At 54.2% G+C, this 16,634-nt stretch overlaps 1 protein-coding gene across 3 annotated transcripts in view; it reads left to right on the top strand.

Moving 5' to 3' along the window:
• Positions 1-16,634, top strand: part of EPHA10 (EPH receptor A10) — a 50,303-nt gene that overhangs the window by 19,069 nt on the left and 14,600 nt on the right. For all 3 annotated transcript variants that reach the window (XR_013927315.1, XM_080381961.1, XM_080381960.1), the window contains exons 4-5: positions 8,905-9,060; positions 9,834-10,175. Coding sequence is in view for 2 of the 3 variants with exons in the window: in XM_080381961.1 (XP_080238087.1) it covers positions 8,905-9,060; positions 9,834-10,175 (498 nt within the window). In the remaining variant the exon portion in view is untranslated. The remainder of the gene's footprint in view (positions 1-8,904; positions 9,061-9,833; positions 10,176-16,634) is intronic.

Raw genomic sequence — 16,634 nt, 5'->3', positions numbered from 1 at the left:
GGGGAATCGGTTGGTGGATGCATTAGGGAACTGAAAGAGACAACAGTAAATTGCAGTTGGCTCCGTGGATGTGCCTACTTTAGTGTGTCCTTGAGGAACATTCCTGCATAAATAGCAATGAGCTGCTCTCCAGTACTGCCCTAGCACTGAATTCAGGCAAATGCATTCTTTTAGATTATTTGAAGACCGTCTTACTAAATATTCTTGGGTATTTAATTTTCTTCTGGACTAAATCACTGGATTTAATTTCAGCTATTAAGAGCTCATTGTTGGAGATGCACGAAGACCTAGCCTCTGGACATAGATTTTCATTTCAGTGCTCTTCAAATTATTTAACAAGAGCAAAAACTATAGAGTAGCATTATCCAGAAGGTTTCAGAGATGCTGGGAGCGTGTTGGACTTGAGGCTGCTGAAAAGTGTTCTTGAAAACCAGTTATTAAAAAAAGAAAAAAAGTTTTTGCGGAAGACAAGCTGCTTTTGAATTCTCTCGAGTGGTGCAGCCTGAAGTACCTGTCCTGACAGCACGGTACCAAGGTGAGAGGAGCTGGAGACCTGATCCAGCGCTCGTATTGATCGCTCCCTTGTGCTGACTTTGCCCCTCTTGCATGGGTGCGGAGATTGGACATGATTTCTTTCCCTTCCTCACAGTGGGGCTCTGCGACAGCATCGCTCTCTGCTGACAAAGTATTGATTACAGTTTTTGCAATAAGACAAGGCAAGATTGCAAACCTAGCGTGCAAGGGGAAGACAGGAGCCTCTCTATTACCTGAGGATATTTGTTGACAAGGTTCTTTGACCGGCTCAATACACTGCTGAAACTTTGTTCTCTTGATGTGTTTTCCACAAGGTGCCCTGTCTGGTTTTGGGCAACTTGTCCTTCTCTGCGGGCGCTCACTGACAGCCGTCCCTCCAGGGTACCCGCTCTGATGCTGATCTGTCTGGTCCTCCTGGGGGCCTGCCGTGCTGGCGTGAAGCACCTCTCCTCTTAAGTGCTGGTGACATGTTTGGAACATAATAAACAGTGACTTGCTTGGCTTGACGATGGGATTAAGACAGATGGAGGCTGGATGTGCCAGCCTGGGCTGGGGAGGGGTCAGCGGTAGCGATAGCTCCGGAGAGAGAGGCCTTGAGAACAACTCCATGTTTTATTTGACTGATGATAACAGTGAGTTTGCAGAGACACGAGCGATGGATGTTGATGCAGTACGTGGCATGTGCCATTTACTGGTGGCCCGTGCCATGGGCAGCAGAGGTGCCCAAAGAGGCTGGTGCAGACCTTTAGCGTGCCTCGGGTTGTCCTCTGTGCTCCCGGGGGTCAGCCTGCTGTGCACCAGGCGGGGGGCTCTGCGGGGGGCTGTGTACAATCAGCACTTCTCAAGTGAAATTGGACTGCCGTGTTGGAAGGAATGACCCCGGGAAGAGCAGCACTGGGGCTGGAGAGAGACGCCAGCAGAAGCCTGGCGGGGCAGGAGCATGGAGGGGCTGGGGAGGGGGATGCTCCGCGTCCTCCTGCGCTGGGCAGAGGGTCGGGGCTGAGCTGCCTGCAGGAGGCTCTCGGAGGGGCCACCCTGCCCGAGGAGGAGTGCTTTCCAGTTTGGACACCAACCCAGCTGAGACCCTAATAAGTATGGTGTAGAGTTTTTCCCCATCCTATTTTGATGGTTGCAGTTGCCAGTCTGACCATTGCTGGGGCGGGGGTTGGATGCAGGTCTCAGAGCTCGGGGGGGCCCTGTGCCCCGAGGCTGTCCTTTGCCGGGAGGGACTGTCGCCCTGCCAGGTGCCTGAGCCCCTGGGTGCTGTAATGGTTCTTGCTGTAGCACCCCCTTGGAGCTGGCCACTTGCTTCCCCTAGCTGCTGTCTTTCCTAAATAGCATTTTTATGAATGCCTGCTTCAGCAGAGAAAATTAACACGCGTTAAAAACAGATGAACTTTGTCAAATACAATTTCATGACAAAAAATGGAAAGGAATTGATTTTGGAAGACAACCAAGTTGTAATGTTAATTATAAATGACTGTATAGGCATTTTGAGTGAAACTGCAGGCGTTATTGATTCATGCTGGCACGCACATGGCTATTCTGCTATCTGCAGGAGTTCAGCAACATGAAGAAGTTCAATTGTGCTAACGCAGGCAGTGTCCTTCGTGGGGGTTTTTTTTGTTTTTTTTTTTTTTTTTTTCTTCTTTCTTTGAAGATATGTGCAAGGTTTGTGGGTCAACAAGCTGACCTGAGACAATTTGGGGAAGAAAAAAAAAAAAAAGCAGAACCCATCAAAATCATTAAGACTAAATGCTGAGGAGGGCGTAAACAACAAACTGATAGGAAGAAAATGATACCAGGCAGCAAGGAGGGGTGTGCTGGAGCTTGCTGCTGAGACAGCAAATGCCTTCCACAGCCAGCAAGGGGTTTGCCCTGCTGGTGCCCGGAGGAGCCGACCCAAGGCCGTGGTCTTTGCCAGGTGCTGAGGCTGGTGCCGGTGTGCAGCTGCCGTCCCGCTGCGCCTGGCGGTGGGCTCGCTGCCGGGCTGTGCGTTGTGCCTTGGCGTGGTCGCTCTTAACAGAAACGATGCGGATACGGACAGGATTGTTAATAATGTTTTCCTTAAGAAGCAGCGTCACCGTTGCATGGCGCGTGGCCTGGGTGTGGGGGTTGTGGTGGTCCATAGCCACATCCCGGTCCAGGAGGGGAAGGGGGACTGTGGCCGAAGGCGAGCGGACACCGTGCCGGTGTCTGTCGCTGGTTTGATGCGGGTGGCCTGAGAAGCGCAGACCCGGAGCAGCATCCTGAAATGGTCTCTAAAAGGGTCCTCCTGAGCTGCACCCCAGGTGGGACCCCCAGGCCAGTCCTCCTCCGTCTGTGGCACAGCGCGGTGCGACTGGGGATGCAGAGAAGGGAACACACGCGTTGCACACGCATTTTTTCCAGCTACAGCGTCAGGCAGGGAGGGTGTTTGATGGGTTTTGCCTGATTTTGTATTAACATGTATTTGTCTGGGTTAAGTAGTTTTATTCCTAAATCCATCATATGAAGCATTTTCAGCTTAGTGTTTAATCTTCCCTCTGTGCTCATTCTCTAGTATTTTATTCTAAGCTTCAGTATTTACTTAGGTCTCGACCCGTTCCTCTCTGCAAAGTGATGAACACGTTTTAATTAAAGACACTCGTGTAAGTTGCAGGAAATGGATGTTTCGTTTTACTGGACCCAGTGCTGTGTCTGGGGCAGCGTTGGTGAATGCTCACGTTTGCCTGTTGAAACCCACGCAGAATTTACAAAAGATGCCGCAGCTGATGCAGCTACCTGGTGCAGAGCAGCTGGACACTTGCACAAGGTCGGGCACGGATGGGGCATCACTGCCTCAGCTGGCAGCGGGACCAACGCTGTGTACGGGTGCGGGAAAGTCGCGTTGGACTCAGCTGAGCAGCTGAGAGTTGCGCAGCTGAGATGGAGAGCCTCTGCGCCGGCTTCCACCGTGGAAGTGGAATTTGCTTCTGCAGCATTTCCATCACAGACTTCTCCGCTGAGCTGGCACAGGGGGGGTCCTGCCTTCCTCCCACTGCTGCTGAGACGTGCCGCATCTCCCCAGGGGCACAGCTACCTGGTCCCCAGGCGTGCAGTCCCTGGGACAGGTGGTGGAGGGGGAATTGCCTTAAAACTTGCCAGAGTTACAGGATTGCACCTTCACTCGCTCACCCAGGCTGTCTGCTCTTCTAAAGAACATTGCCTTTTCCCTAAGTGGCGAGTTGCTGCCCTGCCTGTGCAGTTGGTCAGGGAGGTGCTGCTCAGCCCTGCTCGTGGCAAGGTTGCACGTGGAAGCCGTGAGTCTGCGGGGAAGGGATGCTCCCCGGCCGGCAGCTGTGCACAGAGCTCAGCTGCCCCGTGGGAGAGCGCTGGCATGAGCAGCGCCTGTCCAAGTGGCTGCTGGAATAGCGTTCAGTCTTCGCTCTCATTTGCTTAAAAGCCAGTTGTGTGGGAACCAGCATGCAGAGCACTTACAGAGGAAAGCTGTGGATCCTTATGGGTCAGCTTCTGCCTTTCATTGTGCAGTTGGTGTGCGGGCTGGACCTCCAGAGACCTGGGTCCTGTTGTTGGCCCTGAGCATCCTGTTGGCTTCGTGCAAATCATACAGTTGTTCTGTCCCAGCTTCCCACTTGTCAGTGTGGTTAACGTTCCCATACTTCAAAACCAAAACAAAGGTTAATTTAATGTTTAATGTTGCAGCGGTGGGTGTCATAAGTGCACAGCAAAAAAGGTTGCTGACCAGCTGGTAAATACTGCCAGGGTGATTAATAACTGCTGCATGCAAAATCTTGACCATGCTTCGCTTGAACAGCGCCTATGATCAACCCTGGAGCTCACACAGCCTGCTCCCTGCACTCAGGTTGTGCTGCTGCATGCTCTTAGTGAATCGCTTCCAACCACCGTTCATCGATTAACACGATAAAGCTGCTCAAACTTGGGTGCATTTTGCCGGTTAATCTCTTCTGCCGTTTTTTAAGCCAAGATTTGAACACGCAGCTAACTGTGGCTTAGCAAATGTTGAGATCCTCACTGGTGAAGGAAAAGCTTCAGCATCTTCGGAGCTGTGACTGAGTCTCTGGCTGGAGAGGAAGGTTATGCCTAGTTGCTGCTGATGGAAAAATGTAGTTGGCAGGCTTCATGGTGCTGTGAGCTGGAGATGTCTGAACTGCTGGGCGAGGAGGAAATTGAAGCTGTCCCATGCCAGTTGAGTAGGAAACCATGCGTTTTTCAGCCCTGCATCCTCAATTGCCCCTGCTCTCCCTGTGGCACAGCCTAAGCATGAGAGAGGACGTTGCCTTCTCCTCTTGATAGAGCCATCCGCTCTTGTCCGAGGAGCTGCGGCAGATGAGTCAGTGAGAGAGAAACCTTTCCCGTGGGTGCGTCATGCCGGGTAATCTGCCAGGCTGCAGCACAAATCAATGTTGCTTGTTCTGCTGCTACTCTGATCGTGTGTGCATACAGTGTTATATCAAGGAGGGAATGCGCTCTCTCTGTCAGTGAAATGAATAAGGCATGCCTGGTGAACAAGGAGTAGCCTGTGTGGGCAGCGATGATGGAGCTGGAGAGAGGCAATTAATCTGCCTGACCCATCCAGCTGCTTCTCTTTGGCTCTAGGAGAATGTATTATTGAATTTTATTATTTAATAATTATGTTGCGGTAGCACCAGAAGACAAGGAATAGGATAGAAAGTAGTGTACAAAAAAGAGAATTTCATTTTATAAATTGATGGTCTGATCTCTTGAGAGCTGTCACATACCCACTGCAAAAATGAGCACTGCGAAATAACAGGGACACCTAAGCCAGCTGGGGACCAAGAAAAACACTTGTAGGATGAGGTGGAAGAGGGTGGGAGTTTATCTGAGAAAAGAAACAGAGATGCACACATGATGCGTCACATGTCCTGGGGCACTTTTGTTCTTCTCAAGTGTAAGATTCAGACAACCAAGGGATAAAATTAACAAGCAAGCCCACCGGCAGAGCTGCGCCCAGGCTTCTCGTGGGACGCGCTCGCGCAGGGTCGTGGTGCCTGTGTTACTGGGAAATGCAAATCGAGGCGTTTGTAATGCCGGTTATTAACGGACATCTCTTCCGACAGACACTCTTGTGAAGGCACTTCTAGCCATTGGGAAACGGGGAGGAACAGCCTGAAAGATGCTTCTAATTGAAAACTTTCAATTTCCTGCAACAAGATGTCAAATTTATGTGACTGTCAGGCTCGCCTTTAAATCCAAGGAAGCGTGTGCTGGGTTTAGTGCTCAGGTCCCATCAAGTTTGTAAACAAGATTGATTTTTCTGTCCTGCCTGACAGAGGGTGCGAGCAGGAATCTCGCACCAGTGTTCAGGCGTTGATGCCGTAATGAGATCAGCTTTTCCCCGTGTGGAGGGATGAGCTCGAGCTGGAGCCACAGCTGATGGGGACTGCAGCTGATGCGCAGCACTGAATCCTGCGAGCACCCATCCTGGCTCTGCTCCTTGGGTGTGTGTCCCCATCCCCTCCAGCTGCCGGGAGAGGGCCTGGCTCTGGCAGCGTGACCTGTGTGGGCAGCGTGGGGTCAGGGCTCTGCCGATTCCCGGCACGGGCGGTGTTTGGCTCGCTGTTGGTGGCCCTTCCAGCAGGGACCTCCGAGGGCTCAGCGCGTGCTGGGTTTCCCTGCTGGAATGGGGCTGCCTTCTCCGGTGCGGTAGGATGTGCTCTCGGGCTGCTGCTCTCTGGAGCCCTGCACACTGTGTGCAGGGCGCTGGTGATGTTTCTGCCCTGTGTTGTGGTCCGTGCTGCCTAAATAAAAGAAAAAACAAACTATGTCTCCGTTAGGTGAACGTAACACTGGTTTTGGTTTGGTTTCTCAAATAGAAAGAGGAAGTTTGAAGTTTGGGGAGCAATTTAAACATTTGCTGGTTTTTCCTGGTTTATCTAGCACCCTAGGTAGGGAATGGCATCTACTATGCATTGTGGCTTGCTGTCTTAATCTTATTTCTCTGTTGCGTTTGTCGAGCCCATGCTTTTAAGGGCTAGCTTTATGTGGTGTTGGAGGTGTGCAGACTGTGAGCCAGGAGAGGTGGCTGCAGAGCCACGGGCTCACCAGCTCCATACTGGCAGCGGCTGTTGCTGAGAGTTGCAAGATCAAGGAGCAAATGTCGATTCTTCTTCCTAGAAATGCATGTTTTCCTAGAAATCCCTCCTCTAGCACCTCTTGGGAGCGGATGCTCCAGCTGTCTGGCCAGCACTGATGGTGGATGAAGGCATCTGGGTTCCCCTTGCAGCCAGTGAGGGCAACGAGGACTCCTGGCACGTGGATCACCTTGCCCAGTGCCCACGTTGCAGGCAGGTCAGGCAGGCAAGGAATGCCTGTGTGTCCCCGGTGACCACTGTGGGTCCTGATGTCCAGCTTGGTCACAAGCTGGCCAGAGCCCACTGGCCTTTGTGTCTGGATGACTGCACACGTGCTGAAACGTGTTGTCTTGTCCAGTTTAGCTAGGAACCACAGCCGGGAGGAGCCCAGGAATCATTTGGTAATTTTCGTCCCCTCATTTTTTAAAAAATTGTGGTTTGTTTTGTTTTGTTTTCCATTTTAACAATTTAACTCTTCAGTTTTGCTATGGAAATGTAATGTTGAGTTGACACCGGTTGGAAAGTTGCAATTTCCATTCCAGATACAAGGAAGTCTCTTTTCATTACTTGGGCATGAGCGGAACGGGCTTGAGGAGGCCAAATCTGCTGCTTTCTGCAGACTTTGCTTGCATTGGGTGACATGACAGCGCAAGATCTTGTCTGGCAAGGAGTGAGGCTTTTAGGCAGCTCTTGAAAGGCTGTATCTGTTATGTAAGAAAAGCAAAAATCTCTCATGTGTGTTGCTGCTCTCAGCTCTGCCAAGCCAGTGTCGGTCGTGTGCCAGCAGCCAGGGATGGAGGGAGCACTGGGAGCACAAACCTCAGCCCCGGTGCTGCGGTCCCTCCCCGTGTGTGACCGCAGGGCACTGAATTTCTGAAGGCCTTGTGGTAGGTGAAATAACCTCCCCGGAAAGGTTCACCCCTTTCCAGCATCCCAGGGAAGGATCCTGTCCGCCCTGTGCTGTGCCTAGTGCTTTGTCCTCAGATCACAGCTGTAGCTGCCAGTTTTATATCATGCTAAAAATTAATGAAGCAGAGTGCACTGGAATAATCTGCATTAAAAGGAACGCTCTCAGCAGCCAGCTCCTTAAAAATGATAAGAGAGGGGACTGCGTTAGTGGAGCTGTTCATCTAGGAACTTTACAAGTGATTAAGTTTAAATATTCAGGGAGCTGATGAAGGGGTAGCAGACAGCAGCAGCACATCAAGAAGATGAAGCCAAGCAAAACATGAGTGCTTCTGTTTGGCTTTGAAATCCAGGTGAGAACCCCCCCTGCCCCTCATGCTGGCCTCGCTGGGGGTCACCCCTCAGCACCGAGGGGCTGCCACGCCTGCCCCATCCCCCATGGCTGGGGACACCTGGCCACGGCAGGCATGTGTCTGCGTGCAGGCTGCTTCCCTTTCAGATGTTTCAGGGTCAAAGTGAAGCGGTTGCGAAGTGCTTTGTGGAGTTTTGCAGCCTTTTTTGTTGTTCTTGGCAAGTGTTAAGTCTCTCACGCAGGACTAGCTTCTGGGTGTCCTGCTAGGAGCGTCCTTTGTAGGCTGCATGCTGCTTGTAGGAAAGACCAAGCAAATCCTTGACCAGTGTGTGAATTGCTTGTTTGAGTATCAAAGGTACTTTTCAAAGGGCAAGGTAAGCCTGAGTATGACCTATAAAAGCAAATTTGTACTACTGTTGTTTGACTTCAGCACGCATCTCGCTGCCCACAGTGACTGCTCTATAATCCACAACGATAAATCTGTAGCTGCCAGTGACGTGGCCTTGTGACTTGGGTGTGTATATGAAGCTCTGGTGACTGATAAGGTCTCCAGCATCTCCGTTTTGAATATTCCTCCCCTTCTTGGGGTTGTTGCTGAGTCTTGCTGTGGCTCCCATGTCATTTCTGTTCTGCTCACCTGTTTCTGAACCCTAAGCCATGGGTTTGCCACATGCTGCATCTTTTTGCAGCTGCTTTGTTCCCATATGTCCCTCCGGCTCCCTTCACACATTGCCCCAGCTGATGTCTGACCATTCCTCCAGCCCCATGAAAGAACCTCCCAGCCTGGAAGTCAGTGCAGAGCTACAGTGTCCCAATGGCCCTTCTGGGTCAGACCGAAGGCACGTCTCTTGGAGCCAGGATCGTGGAGGTGCTCAGGGACGGTAGCTTGGAGGGCGGTATCTGCTGGCTGGTGGCAGGCAAGGGATGTCCCAGGAAACGAGGCAGTGCAGTCTTCAAATGTGTCCCTCATTCGCTTCATGGTGTTCTTCCCATAATTTCCTCTCTCTGTCTTTTCAGCCTGCCTTCCTGGATTTTACAAGCCTTCCCTCCGTCTCCCTCTCTGCTCTCCTTGCCCTGAGCACAGCTTCACACATGAGGAAGCCTCCACGTTCTGTTCGTGCCAGAAGAACTACTCCAGGTCTCCGTCAGACCCACCATCTGCCTCCTGCACACGTACGTCTCGCTGAAGCGGCAGCTCTTTGCAAAGCGAGGAAGCGGGGGTCCCGGCGCCGTGTCCGTCCTGCGGCGCAGAGCCGAGCGGGGTCCCGGCAGGCTGTCCCAGCCTGGCACCCTGCCAGCACCGGGCGCTAGCCCACGGGAGCCGCGCTTGGGCACGTGTGTGCCGGGGGGGTCTGCGCTGCGGACTGCCACGGTGGGGAGGGGCTGGAGGGGCTGCCCCTATACCGCGGAGCGTGCAGGCTGAGGCAGCAGTCTGGTGAGACAGATGAGCGGTGGGGCTTGTAGACTCCCTGGTAAAACTAGGGCACAGTCATTTAGTCAATATAGTTCACAGATTTTAATTAAATGGCCTCTAGTTAATTGGATTGGACTCCAACCGCTCCAGTGATGGATGCGGTGCAACTGCCTGCACAGCGATGAGAAACCCGCTTTACCCGAGAGCGAGCATGGGGGGCAGCGGGCAGCCGGCGCTGGGGGTCCCCTGAGCCGAACCCCGGGAGGTGCCAGGTCTGGCCAGGCACTTGTCACATGCTGTGTGAGCTCTGGCTCGCTGCACATACACATCCCTCCGGCAGGGATCCTCCGTTGGGTGTCCCCACCATGCCACACGTGTCAATGCATCCGTGTCCCCTCGTGCTGCCACGTGCTGTGGCTGCCTGGGACCGCGCTCTCTTGCCGTGCCACCGGTGCCTGTGCTGCTGCTCCCAGAGGACCCATCGGTTTGCCCTCCTCCCGGGGCACCCGTGTGCAGACTCTTCTGCTTCCAGGTCCACCCTCTGCCCCGAGGAACCTGGTCTACAGCCTGCGGCAGTCATCGCTGGTGCTGGAGTGGAGTGCCCCTGCCGATGCGGGTGGCCGAAGCGACCTGACCTACAGCCTGTGGTGCGGCCGCTGCCCAGCAGCTCTGCGGGGCCACTGCGAGCAGTGTGGCAGCAGCGTGGGCTTCGTGCCGCAGCAGACGGGGCTCGTGGACCGGACCGTCACCCTGGTGAACCTGCTGCCTCATGTCAACTACACCATCCGTGTGGCAGCTGTCAACGGCGTCTCAGGCATCAGCCCGCTGTGGGGGCAGCAGTACGCCGAGGTCAACATCTCCACCGGCCTCGCAGGTACGGTGTAACGCTGAGGGCGATCGGTGCCTCGGCCCCACTGCACCGAAAGGACAGTTGCCTGCGCTGTCACTTCTGTGTCACCTCTGGGGTGCTCAGGTCGCTCAGCGGCCGGGTCTGTGGCCTCGCTGCCGGGAGGACGCGGGGTCTGGAGGTGGTGTGGGCACCGTCCTCGCGCGCTGCACGCCTGGTGCCGCGGCCGTGCTCTGATTCCTGTCGGCTTGCTCCAGTGGTGCAGACGTGGTGCTTGGCAGCGGTGGGCAGGAGGGGGGAGATGGAGACCGACCTGCAGCACGCCCAGGGGGCCCCAGTTGGTACTGTGGGGAGGTGAGGAGCTGGCTGGGCTGCAGGAGCCCGTGGCCCCACATGGCAGTGAGGTGGATGGCGACAGCTTGGGCTCCAAAGGGACGAGTCTGCTTTGTGATCCAGCTGCAGTTTGAATTTACAAATCACCAAAAAGTGCCTTCAAAGAAGCGACATTTTCAGCCCATTCACAAAAACCCTTCCTTAAAATAAGTAATTCAAATATTGGCTATCCTTTGGAAAGAAAAAAAGTGCTTTCATCTCTCTCCTGTGCTGATCTGTGGCATCATTTCTTACTGTAAGTGTCTCCTTCCACATTTTGCGTTTCTGTTCCTGGAGGAGAGGGGATGTGAGCGCCCAGCCTGTGCGTTTGTTAGCTGTGCCTAAGGAAAATCAGCTCTGGCTTGTTGTGTCCTTGTCTGTTCCTCTGCGGTTATGTTGTTAATTTGTTTGAAACCCCTTTGCCAAGCCACAGCTAATGGAGACAGATGATCCTCACGTACCTCTTGGCAGGAATTGGCCAACAATTTCATCTGAAGAGATTAAACTTTGATCTTGTTATAGATAATTTTCCCACCACTTGATCAAATGTTTTTGCACGTGTTGTTGCTTTCTCTTCCCCCATATAGTAATTTCTGTGAATCTGTTGGGTGGATGCTGTGCTGCAGGCTGCTCTTCACTGGAGGTGTCACTCCTCATTAGGATCTTTGCTGTTCAGGGATGGATTTAGCTCTGGGAAGATCTTCTGTCTCCTGAGCTCAGTCTATTCTTGAGCCAGTGTACAAGCTAGGGAGGGGTGAGCTTAACGAGGTCTTACAACGAGCTGTTCCTCCAGAGGCTCCTGCCTGGTGTCAGGCAGCGGGACCAGTGCCCTGGGGCTGCCTCCTCGCCTGGAGCTTCAGGTCTGAGCTGGGGACGAGGGGTGGGTAAAGGCAGCAAGTGCCGTGTCCTCTAGGAGTGAAGCAACGAGTCCGCGACGCCAGCCCACGCCTTGCACCTTTGGCTGTTTGGTGCAGCTTTTCTTCTGGGCGAGTGGGAATCTCAACCCCTTGCTCAACTCTACACGCTCCTGAAGGAACTGAAATACGCATAAAGAATACGGCATAATTAATCTTGTAATCTGCTCAAAATCAATGTCTCTTGTCGAGCTGTCAAGTCTCCGGATGCAGATGGTGGCTCAGAATTAGCTGAGCAGCTGAGGCTCAGCAAGTTTCTTGAAATACTGAAATTTTTTTGCTGCCGAAGATGTCCCCTGCTGGGAGCAGTGTCGGGCAGGAGCCGCTCTGCCTGCGGGTGCCCAGGTGGCCCAGCTCCTCTCAGCAAAGGGGGAGAAGGGTGTCCCTGGGGAGGGGGCTTCTCAGCCTGCTTTGCCTGCAACACCCCTCTCAGGCAAGAGCCCCTGGCTGTAGGGAAGGCAGCTCGCTGGGTGCTGGTGGGCAGCGGGATGGGAGGGCTGGGGCCACGGGTGACAGGCAGAGCCGCTGTGCCGAGCGTGTCATCCCCGGCGAGTCCCGAGCCCTGATGCCCCTCGTCATCAAAGCCTGTGGCAGAGGTGCTGGATGGGGCTGGAGGTCAGGAGAAAGGGAGAGCACAGGGATGCCTGAAGCAGCGACGACGTCCTGGGCAGCTGCGATGCGGTGGTCTCAGAAGTAATTTGCAGCAGCAGGGAAGCTCTGGTTGCAGATATGCGGATTCAAAGGAAAAATTAAACAAAGAAACAAGACCCTATTTAGCTGTCAGATCCCCGCTTCTCTAAATATAGTGCTGAGTGCAGCTTTTGCACTGCCCTTCCCCTTCAGCAGTCACAAGAGTGAATTAGCATTTGTTCGTTGTATTTGCAGGGGAAAAGAAGAGATGCTATTTAGTCTGCAGGAGGCAAAATTAATACTGTGTTTTTTGTAATCTGGCCCCAGCATGGGACTAAATAAAAGTGTTTGAGGAGGGAACGGAGCTGTTTACCTGCAGGAGTAGAGCTGCATTAGCTATGTAAATGTACGCTCTGGGACGATGTCATTTATATTCCCGGCAGGGATCGGCTCCTATCTTAAAGGGCTTTTAAATCTGTTGCAGATTAATAATGCAGCCAGTGCCGAAATGCATTCTCCTGCCCGAGACTGTGAAGAAGTGGCTTGTGCTGAATTAGGCCCTCCGCAGCAGACCTCCCTGCACAGGCGGTGCAGCAGCGCCCGAGGAGCCGACCCCGAGGCGAGGGGGTGCGCTCGGGGGTCTTTTCCCTCCCTGCTGGGGGAACCAGCCCTGGAGGAGCTGCACGGTAACTGGGGAGGCTGCTTCCCTGGTTTGGGAAGAAGGACCCTGTGGCCAGAGTCGCCTGGGACAGCGCCCAGTGCGTTTTCTGCGTGGGGGCGTTCATAACTGGTGGTGTTGCGAGCAGTGCTCATAACATAACCTACGGCAGTGTGAGCGTTGGGGGCATGGCAAGGTCTGTCCATCTGCTTGCCGCTCACCCCGCCTGGGCTCAGCGCCGCTGCCGGGCTGTGCCCTGCTCGTGCCTGCGTGCCCCGGCTCGGGCTGTGGGACTGCATCCCTGAGACGGCTGGGTGCAGGAGCCGGGGTGGGCGCCGAGTGGGCTCTCCCTGCTGCGTGACCTCTTGGTCCAGCTCCGTCATCAAGTGCGTGCTGTTGTCCCTCTCAAAGGGCCCCCTTCGGCGTGCGGATGCAGCGGGTCGCTCAGCAGAGGGACACGGTGCCCACACCCGGTTTGATGCCTTTTCTGCTGGTGTGCTGGTTAATTAACGGGAGAAAACCCACATACAATGGAAAGGAGTTTATAAAATCAGGCAGAGTGGTGAATAATTTAATGTTTGCTTTTTCAGAATAGAGGCAATGTTAGAGGAGCTTAAAATATTGATGGGAAACACATTTTTTTCACAGTGTGAAATGCTTTGTAGTCTGTGTGATTTTTAATGCCTTTTAAACACGTTAGAGGCTAGTGCCTGCTTTTCTGGCATGTACCATGAGTTCTGCTCTACAGCCCATCGCTAAGTGAGTGTGATTTTTCCTGATGGCTTTGTTAACAGTCAGGACCGCTTGTTCGGGTTTCTTCAGTCTGTTTGCTCGGCTGAGAGATACAGGAGGGCATCTGTGTGATATTTTATTAATGGGAATCATATAAAACAGCAAGGAGCACTTAACTTAGTTTACAGGAGCAAAACCAAAGTTAAGTGTCAGGGTGGCCTCAGCCGCCCATATCACTCGTTTCGTGGAACATGCAGGGACGTGCGCTGAAGCAGAGACCACAGGCTCCGTGGGGGGGATTCCCCCCAGTCCCAGCGATGGGAGCGGTGAGCGTGCCCGTGTGTGTTGCTGTTTGTGCACGTGGGTCAGTGCACGTTTATGTGACTGAAGGAAGCCGAGGATCTTTCTTTCTTCTTCTTTTTTTATTCTTGTTGAAACACTTCTTACACGTGAAAATCATTCTCACCGCTCCTCCCCAAGAGCAAATGCCGTGCTACAGCCTGTGCTAGCCTAGGCCTGGCTCTGGTGGGGGTAAGGAGCCATGTGCAGGGTTTGGAGCAGGAGCGTGCCAAGCTGGTGCCAAGCTGGTGCGAATTCGGTCGTACTCATTCTTGGTGCTTGAAGTGCCGCGAGGAGGCACGGGGCTTCCAGACGGTGTCGGCCGGGCAGAAGGTCTCTGGCAGAGGAGGGAACCTTTGCCGCACTGGGTGCTGCCACTGTGGGGGTGCAGCCGGGTGTGGGGAAGGCGGCAGCACCACGTGCCGCAGGGTCACCGCGCTGGAGGAGCCACCAGCCTCCCGAGTGCGACAAGTGCGGGCAAACCCGCGACAGGCCGGGACGCGGTGAAGTGTTTGGCAGCCTGGCGTGGGCAGGAGGGCTCGCTCCGTGGGTGCCCGTGGAGATCTCTCTAGTCCTGCCTTTATCTTGATGCCTGAGAAGGAGGCAGACCTCAGCAAGGGTTTGTGCCACGGATTTGTGGTGCAGCCCCCCCCCCCCCCGGGTCACACCCTGCATGGCCCAGTGGGAGCGTTAACAACCCTTCTGCTGTGCTTCATGCTGCCGGGGGGAGCTCGCTCCTCCTTCTTTACCAGTGGACCGTTCAATATCCCCTTAAAGGTCAGCTCTGGAACCAGTGTTATCTACTCGGAGAATTATTTTTAAAAATGTCAAATGACACGGCAGGGTCGCAGTAGGGGGATGTGCGCAGGGGCTGGGAGCGACCACGGGGGCTCCCAGCTGCCCTTCGGGGCTCTCGCTCCTTTCGGTTCCCTTCGGACTTGGAATCAAGGAGCAAACCATCATGAATAAAACATCAGAGGGACTTTTTTCTTCAGCAAAGATTAATGAGCTAGGTAATTTATTAAATACCAAGTTTCACAGATACTCAAGTTTACTTTCCAGGGACTCATTCCTCTCTGCAGGACACTCTGTGGGATAATCAGGGTCCAGCAAAATTCCCAGTTTGGTGGAGCAGTGGGACAAGCTAGAAACAGCCGATTTCCCCGTGCGGCTCGCACCGTGCCTGCTGCAGGGCCACTGGTGTAGTTGGGTGAATCGGTCAGTGCAGCCCCCTCGCCCCGGTGTGCTCTGGCCCCCTGGTCTTACTGGGCTGATCCAGGGGCCACCCTTCCCCGAGGCAGGACCCTGCCTTCCAGCCGTGGCCAGGCTGGGTGGCCCAGAGCCACGGCTACTGAAGGCTTTTCTGCTGTTCCCCATCCTCTCCTCAGCTGAAGAGGAGACGTTCTGCCCCCTGACCAGGGCAGCTTGTGGCACTGCCCCGGGACAGCTGTGAAGACCTTACTCGATGTGTTCAGCCACTGGGGAGGTCAGTTTTTCTAATCAATCCTAACTTTCTCTCTGATCAGCCTAAAGCAGAACAAGGGGCTCCAACAGAAGCTTTATTTTCCCTGCTGAGATATTTAGTGTCTTTCTTGAACAGCACCTTTGCAGCAAAGACACCGATGTCCTAGCATGAGCCAGGCAGCCCCTTCCTCCCTGCTTTGCTGGGAGAACGCCCCGGCCGTGGGCAGATCGTCGCGTCCGAGCCGCTGCTGCCTTGCTCTGGGTGGGCAGGGGATGCCGTGTCCTTGGCTGGCTCCTGAGATGCTGCAGACAGTCTGACAGGTCCAGCTGGCTTCCCGCTGGTGCCGGAGGCAGAGGCTTTTGGAAGAGCTGCTGGGATGCTGCCTGCAGGCAGGGAGCCCGGTGCAGGCAGGGCCACTGCCCGTCGGCTGCAGGAGCCGCATGGGTGCTGAGCACAGCTCAGCCCCTTGAAGGCAGGAGAAGGTGGTCAGAGGAGACGGCACGGAGGAGGCTCTGGGGGAGCGGGGCCGAGTGCAGCAGCATAAGGCAGGCAGACCCTTCTCTGCTGCCGCAAACAGCGAGGGCGTCAGCATCGGGCAGAGAGCCTGCGGGTAGCTGGGGACAGCGAGCTGCCCGCCGCGTGCTGGAGAAGTCTGCTCCTTTGGAGCCAGGCCTGGTTAGAATAGTTGGCAAGTGCATCTTGCATAGTGAGACGAGCTAAATGTGAGTGCACGTGCCAGGGAGGAAGGTCCCGCGTGGAGCCCGTGCTGGCTGGAAACAGGCGGCTGCTGGGGCAGGGGCTGCGTGCTCAGCAGTGGGTAGGGCAGCAGCTCTCCCGTGTCCCCAGCTGTTGGGGGGTGTGGGGCAGAGCCTGTGCCAGGGTGGCTGGAGAAGCCTTGGAGCATCCTGCAAGCCCTCCTGCTCAAAGGTTGTGTTTTGCATTTCAGAGACATCCTTAGCAGCAGGTTCAGAGCACTGGATGTTCCCCAGGCTCAGATCCCTCTGCAGCACTGTGGGCGGAGGGTGCCTTTAGGATTTCTTGCTTGGTTTTGGTTGGAGCATTACTAGCTGTCCACAGATTACAAAGCCATTGTATTTTGTCACCGTCTTCTCCTGTTGGATGATCACTAGCTTGGAGTTTGTCCTATTCCGGTCCTGATTCAGAGAAAGGGAACTGGTATCTGCGGAAGCAGCACGCTCTTCAGCTGTTTAAATTGTTGACGTTTTTACTGTGGCATCACAGTGCAGAAGCAGAAATGAAGTTATCACAGCTGAACGCGTTTGGGCTGACACAGGACTCGCAGCCCAGCTGAATAAGAGGATAGAGATAAAATTCCTTGTAACCTGTCATCTCCTGGTTGCACTTCCTTGGCTGTT

The sequence above is a fragment of the Falco punctatus genome (genome assembly GCF_963210335.1).
Source record: "Falco punctatus genome assembly, chromosome: 3".
Taxonomy (NCBI): domain Eukaryota; kingdom Metazoa; phylum Chordata; class Aves; order Falconiformes; family Falconidae; genus Falco; species Falco punctatus.
This window is presented reverse-complemented; position numbering and strand designations above follow the sequence as displayed.